At 44.4% G+C, this 7,880-nt stretch overlaps 1 protein-coding gene across 1 annotated transcript in view; it reads right to left on the bottom strand.

Moving 5' to 3' along the window:
- Positions 1-985: 985 nt before the first annotated feature.
- The window catches only part of LOC115469234 (histone H2A.V), a 128,026-nt gene continuing 121,131 nt past the window's right edge, over positions 986-7,880 (bottom strand). Inside the window, exon 5 of the mRNA XM_030201675.1 lies at positions 986-1,349. Within this exon, the coding sequence (XP_030057535.1) occupies positions 1,288-1,349 (62 nt within the window). The 3' untranslated portion in view covers positions 986-1,287. The remainder of the gene's footprint in view (positions 1,350-7,880) is intronic.

The raw sequence follows: 7,880 nt of genomic DNA, 5'->3' as shown, positions 1-7,880 counted from the left end.
AGATATGACCATCCACCTGCTAGATAGAGAGAATACTGCAGTTAAGGTGAATGCACATGACCACATCTAGTAAACCTCTGAAGTTCTCTCTATCTCTGCCTGCTGGTAAAGGGACATAACCCATGTCTGTGGATTGATCTCTGGGACACTATGGAACAGGGGTGTATCTGCGTGGGGCCATAGGGGCCTGGGCCCCCGCAGATTTCGCCCTGGACCCCCCTACCGCCGTTAACCCTCCCCTGTCTACCCTTTCCCCGCCTACCGCCGTCACCTACCCCCAAGGTCCGCTTCCTCCTGCTGGTTTTTAAAAATATTACTGCAGCTGGCGGGGGACCCCAACCCCCGCCAGCCCAGCCGAGGTCTTGTTTGAGTTCTTCATCCTCGTGCTCTGAAAGCTGCATCCCTTCCAGTTGGGTAGGTGACGGCGGTAGGCGGGGAAAGGGGTGACGGCGGTAGGGGTGGGCTATAATGTGCCCCCTCACTCTAGCCCCTGCCCCCCCTACCGCCGAACCTCAGATACGCCCCTGCTATGGAATAAAAGTTATTTCCTTCTATCATTGCAGGGTAATATATACATACTAATTCCAGCTAGTATATCTCATCTGTGCAAGGGCTGATCCCTGTCTCCATAGCATCCCCAGGCACAACTAAGCTGGGAAACATCTTACAGATCAAACCCAGATCATCCACATGACTATGCACAGCACTGTCACTGAATGAGCCTGTTTATTTTTACACTGAATTTGGGTGAATTTTGAGATTAATGTTACTGAAATATTCAGACTTGGAAAAAAATTAACTGCCCTTTAACGGTCAGGAAGCAAATTTCTTATTCATGTAATTTATTTGAATGAAATAAGCAGTGAAGCGTTAACAGATGGATGAGTTGTACAAACTGCAAATGAGAAAGCTGAATTTCCTGCCATGCTAGCATTTCATAATTGCTTCCACCATACCCAAGGACTTCAGGACACAAAGTTTTGTAAAAAAAAAACAAATGGTTTATCAGATCCATTTTTGTATAAAACACAATGGGAGAAAACCTAGCCAATCAACACACAAATTGCTGCCACGTGACTCAAAGGTACACCTGTCAAACCTTTTTGAATCTAAGAACATACAAATATTTTTTTTTTTTTTTTATTTTTTTTATTTTCTCATGTCTACGATCAATTGCCTAAGTTCTTCCTTTAACTATGTCTTTAAAAAATTCCACATATCCCATTTTCTTCTGCCCCAGTTACAGTACAATGACAGGGAGGAAGCAGGCTGTTCACCACACAATTCTTACGCAGTTTTCTGCTGCCCTTTCTTTCCAATCAGAGACTTATGGATGTGAGGAATCACACCTGGAAGAGCAAAGCAAATAGGAATGTTTTACTAGATCCATTCTGACATTACCACCAGCACAGCATTCAATTTGTTACTTAATACAAAGATTCTATTAAAGCCAGATTGCCCCTGAAGGGTGAATTAGTTCTTACCTGCTAATTCTTTCCTCGAGTCCCTCCAGACAAATCCAGATTCTTGAGTTTATGCTATCCTGTCAGCAGGAGGAGACTGATCTACTGAGCTGTGACTTCATCACTTAAGAACACCGTGCCAACCCCTGGCCAGTCAGTATTTTTCATAACGGAGCAAGAGAGCAAAGGCAATTAAAAGGAAAACACTTTCATAGGAATTAATAAACCGTTCAAAGAACCACTAAGGATAAAGCCTTCCAGACTAAAGATCCAACAGGAATAACAAACTAGGCAAAAATCCAATTTTTACGCTTCAGGAGATGGAAAAACTGATGCTAAGCAGTACAGGTGAGTTCTTGCTGGTCTGGACGGACTCAATGAAACAAAATTAGCATGTAAGAACTAGTTTACCCTTCCTTATCATCCCACTAGACCAGTCCACACTGGATGTACCAAAGCAGTACTTAACTGAGGGTGAGACAAAGCCCTAACACTTTGGCCCCAAGGGCTACATCACTTCAAACTTGAACATCCAATCTGTAGTGACAAACAGAAAAAAGAATATAGAACTGAGAGAATGCAGAATCAATATTCTCTTAACCCATCAAGCAATTGTCACTCGATTCTTCACCTTACAGACTCCACCAAAAAGTATAAAGAGCTTATCTGACTCTGGACTCTTCAGGTACTTCAACATTTGTCCTACTCCAATTTGTGCAAGGAAACTTAACTACCCTCATTTTTAAGATCCTGAAAAACAAAGGGTGATTCAGATGAAAGGTTAGATGGAATTGTCTATGCACAATCTTCCTTACTAAAGACCAAAAATGTTCTTATAGGACTTGCCCTGAAATTCATCTAGCTGAACAAATAGCTATAAGAAAAACAAACAGTCTTAAGGGTGAGATCTTAAGATTACAGAATCAAAAGGAGGCTGTTCTAAGGTAGACAAGACCAAATTTAAATCTCAGGGGATTCAACGGTGATGTGGTGGATTGATGGCAGCTCCCTGTCCAAACCATCTTGCAAGAAATTCAAATATCTTGAGAGAAATACAATTACCTTGATACTAAATTCTCAAAATTCCTCATGGATGCTAACAAGGTAGCTACAGTCTAGAAAAAGGTCTATCACCTTACTTGAATAGTGTTCTTTTGTGCCCTCCCAAGGAGCTAGTTGTATAACAAAATGGATAAATCCAACATACTGACTGGGCCTTGGATCAAGAGATAGAGGATCCTCTTCTTTCAGAGACATCAAGCCCCTCCCTATTCCAGAGCAATTTGTCCTACTAGACCCTGATGCCTCTCTATCTTCTGAGCAGCCTTGACTGAATTGAGGCACCTATTCCAATTTTTTCTCCAACTGAAAAAGTCTGGAACCTTCACATTGTTGCCTGTTGCCATCCAGTATACAATCACATAACCCCAATGGTGTGCCATTTCCAAGAAAGCATCGTCCATTCTCCTGGATCCATGGAATTCCTGGAGAAATCCACCCAGATATTTTCCTCCAGATTCTCCTCCACCCAATTCATCAGCATCCACACTTTCTACAACTTCTTCTTATTTGTTGACAAGCTACTGCCATCAAATTATCAAAGAATTCTTACCACTGTTTTGAAGTAACCAATGAAACTCCAGGAGAACTAAGCTTAATTGCTCATGCTTTCAGATGATTGACTGACCACCAACCTTGTGCCCATTTGTCTAGACAATGTGCCATCCATCCAATCTGTGGGACTTGCGTCTATCACAAGGATCCAATCTAGTGTTTACAAACTTTCCTTTGAACAAATTATTGCTGCATAGCCACCAGTTGAGGTTCTAGCCTACCTCTGGTGCTAGGGGTATTTCAAGGTGGAACTCTTTGATTCTGTGGAGTGTATCAAAAGAAGGGAACTCTGTGAAATAAAACAGGTCCCATGCCCATGGCACTAACTCTTAAGGTTACAGTCATTGATAACACTTTAAGCTACTGCCAAACCCCTAGTTTATAAAGAGTGAGAAGCCTTCTGATCTGGGATTATAATGTCTTATCTCACTGTGGGGCGATACACTGGTTGTCAATTTCTCCAACAGCAAATTGTTAGAATATTTACATCAAATATTCAAATGCATGGGATGAGGTAAGGTTGCTGTTGGAGAAATTGACAATCCATCCCAACTTTTGTAATACAGCGTACCACTTGCTGTCTGTTTTGATTTCTTGTGGATGACTTCACTTTTATTAACCAGTTTAAGTAACGGTGGACCAAGGCTTTTATCAAGGGGTACCGAGTACTAGTACCTTTTCCATTACCTGCTAAAAAATGTTCCAAGTGTTAATGGAAGAGCCCTGGCTCTGTCCACCAATGCTGCTTTTCATAGATTCTGTAGGTAGTTGCAGAAGCCTGGCTACTGTTTTTTAAGTGATCTCTCCACCCCATTTGAGTACCAGCATTTGAGTACCAGCATGGCATTTGAGTACTAGGACCTTTTTGCTAGGGGGAGAAAATAAAAATGATTTTGGTCCACCCCAGTGCATCCATAAGTACTACCACCACCAGTCGCCTTTGTAAAAATATGTGCAGTGCCATGGCCAGTCCAAAAGGTAGCGCATAAACCTGAAAATGCAGTCCCATGATCGCACACTTCAAGTAAAGTCAAAGAGGCTTCCTTATGGGATATGTAGTAGGTAAGCTTCTGTTAAAACTAGGTAGTAACTCACTCTCCTTGGTGCACTGCCACAGAGCAGTGATCTTAAAAAAAGTTTACATTTGAAAACTTGGAATCTTGAGAATTTGTTAGCCACTTTGAGATCACCACATCTACCGTAGGCAGCTTGAATCTTTCCTGTTGCTTAGTAACTATCAGGTAGAGCCTAGCCATACACCACTTACCATGAAAATTAGCATTTGGAACCTCGCAATCTGCACAAATGATATCACCTAAAGGATAGGAAATGTCTTGGATGGCTTTTTGATACCAACCAAAGGGGGATCCTGGGATTCAGAACTGGGCTTGTCCACCAAAATCTTAAAAGAGTGGACAAAACCTGGGAAATTAAAACCAAAGTTCTCCTTACCAAAAATACGGAACATATAGAATGTTCTCCTCATACTGGAACTTCATCCCTCTTCAAGAGAGAATATCTTCCTCTAGCCCAAACTATTAAGTCTGCCAAATTTACATCTACCTTCTCTTCCACTTCAGAGGCTACAGAAAGCCCATCATTCTGATCTGTCTTTTCCGACCTGGGCTGCTCAACAGCTACATTAGGAGAAGCAGCAGGAACATTAAGAAAAGCAAAAGTCTCTACCCATACAAAAGGCTCTGTGCAACAATTCAAGCAAAAAGTCCTGAACAAAACATAAAAGCCTTATGACCTACCCGCAAGGGGAAGGATCCACAGCTGCCAGCAGGAGATGGACAACTGAGGAGGCTCATCTTCAGCAGCAACCGCAGCAGGCTCTGTGAACATGTGGCAGTTTCTACCAAAGTTTGGCCTGCCACTGTGTGTTCAGCAAGAGAAACCAGAGCTCATCTGGCAGTCTTTTGGTACCAAGAGGAAAGGAAGCCACAGCTTTCTCTCCTCACACTGACAGAAATACCCCATGGCATGGTAGTCAACCTTCGCACCCCAGAAACAGAACAGCACTTGTTTTTATCCTGCAGTGCTGCCACAGTGAACACACTTCAGCACCCTGCACAGAGGGAAGTCTGACAAAGAAAACCTATGGAATCTAAAATGAAAGCCTTTCCAGAGCAGCTTCTCTTTCCCAGCTAAACCAGAGTGACAAAACAAAGAGAAAACAAAAAACACTGAGACACAGCTGCTAAATTATCTGTTGGAACAGCAATTAATTTCAGGTATTCAAGCCCCCCCCCCCAAAGGGCCCCCCCAAAATGTAACCACTTTAGAAAATGGTTGGTTGGTAGGAGGAATCTTGGACCTCCCCCAAAGGTGTTACACCCCCTTTTTTTTTTTAAACATAAGACCAACCAATGAAATGAGAATAAAGTCCTATCAGACCACCAGAGGTTGCATGGGAAGCCTACTACTTTCTGCAGACTAATACCAACTGGTCAAGGTGAGGGTATTGCACTGGGTTCTTAAGTGAAGACATTACAGCTCAGTAGTTCCATCTCCACCTGCTAGCAGGACAGCACAAATCCAAGCATGTGGACTAGTCAGGTGGGATAATGAATATATCTCTTAGTCTGTCCCTGCTGCAAAGCATCCTGGGACTAGCAGTTCTAAAGCTAAGCACACTTCATTAGAAAGTTTAACACACTTGGACTATCAACATAGATTCTGTGCTCATGGTCACTTGATTTGCTTCTAAAAAGCAGTAGTAAGCAGGCAAAAAGTAATGCCAGAGTCATCCTGACCAATGGGCAGACTACGACTTGGTGACCAGACAGCTGATCTAGAGAATGCTAGAATGAAGTGTACTTACTATTTCAAAGACTGACACAGTTCCACATAGGTGACTTATAAAGCGAAGATACTTACCTGTAGCAGATATTCTCCGAGGACAGCAAGCCACTTATTCTCACGTGTGTGACATCATACGTGATGCCTGGTGCTGAAACACTACCCAGCATACTGTAACTTAAGAGCTCAAGGCAGAGCTCCCACCACGAATGCCACAGGTACCTTCCCGCCCAACTCGCGAACGAGGGTCCAATTAGTACAATAACATAGCTAAACAAGACAACTCCAAGGGGAGGTGGGAGAGTACGGAGAATGTGACCTGCTGTCCTCAGAGAATACCTGGTAGAGGTAAGTATTTTCGCTTTCTCAGACAAGCAGGCCAGTTAAATTCTCATGCGTGGGCATCCTTAACTATCAGGATCACGGAAAACTGCATTAGGACAATAGGAACTCACAATGGGGGGGAGAAGGACCCCAAAGGTAAAGGAAGCTAGGAGAGATAGGGGAGCACCTCTTGGAAGGCTTCAGGACTTAAGCAATGGTAGCTGCGAACCAGCTCTAAGGATAAGCACCTTGGAAATATTTAATTTAATTTACTGGGATTTATTAACCACCTTTATGAAGAGACTGGTTTAATGAGCATAAGGAAAATCTCTCTCAGGAGTTAAGCTGGAATCCAGTAGGAGTGTCACGGTCTCAGGCTCTCGGACACTGGAACAACGTGAGCACTGCCGACAAGCGGCAGGAGTAGGCAAGAGCCCTAACCAGGACTGGGTAAACAAGCAAGGCAGGAGAAGCTGTAGACAGACAAAGCTGGAACAACCGAACTGGAACCACAGGACTGGAACTAAAGCAGTAGGCAAGCAGGGAATAAGCAGGACAGAGCAACCTGTCTTCACCTGCGCTTGACCACCGTTCCCCAGGGGTTGAGCCCCCAGGTGCAGGCGGCCGGCCGGACTTACTGGACTGAGCTTGCAGACAGACTGGACCAACAGGATTCTCACACCGGACACAGGATTCTAAACAAGCTTGACTAAAACAGGGTTCAGGATTCAGGAGACTCAGACAGGGTATAGGATACAGAAACAAGCTTGAATGAAACAGGGTTCAGGATTCTCACACAGGATACAAAGGTACAGAAACAAGCTTGACTGAAAGGGGATTGGGACTCAGGGTTCTCACACAGGATACAAGGTACAGAAACAAGCTTGACTGAAACAGGATTAGGGTTCAGGATGCTCACACAGGATACAAGGTACAGAAACAAAGCAAGGCAGAAGTGCTCCTATCAGCACCAAAAGGGTAAAGCAGGGAAGCATACAAGCTGAACTGCATACAGACCAAACAAGAACAAGGCAAGACATACAGGCAGGAAACAAAGCAAGGCAGAAGTGCTCCTATCAGCACCAAAAGGGTAAGCAGGGAAGCCAAAAGGGTAAAGCAGGGAAGCTCAAACAAAGCAAGGCAGAAGTGCTCCTAACAGCACACCAACTAACCTCGACCTTTGGCATTGCAAAGGCCCAGCTGAAAGGGCCAGGTGCATAATAAAGGCAATTACAAGTACTGCATCGCATTCTCCCACTCCCCTGATCTAGCCTTTTCCCAGTCTCCTCTCCCTCATGCATCCCACCTTTCTCTCCCCTCCCCACTCCTGCTTCCCTTTGATCTAGCATCACTCTCACTCCTTTCTCCACCCCCTTTTTCCCATTCTCCTGCCATTACTTTCCTTCCTCTCTCCACCACCCTTTCCCCTTAGGTCTGACATCGCTCTCCTCCACCCCCTCTTCCCCTTACATCTGGCATCACATTATATCCTCCTCTCTCCACCCCCCTTTCCCTATGGTCTGGCTGGCATTGCTCTCCCTCCTTCCTCCTCCCCCCTCCTCACTCCACGCTCGTCTGCTCCTTCATGCCTCCAAGGTTCTACGCCCGCCAGCAGCGTCTCAGCGATGAAAGTGCTGCCTTCAGCCAGTCCTGGAAGCTTCCTCTATACAGCTT

Source organism: Microcaecilia unicolor, chromosome 4 (genome assembly GCF_901765095.1).
Source record: "Microcaecilia unicolor chromosome 4, aMicUni1.1, whole genome shotgun sequence".
NCBI lineage: Eukaryota > Metazoa > Chordata > Amphibia > Gymnophiona > Siphonopidae > Microcaecilia > Microcaecilia unicolor.
This window is presented reverse-complemented; position numbering and strand designations above follow the sequence as displayed.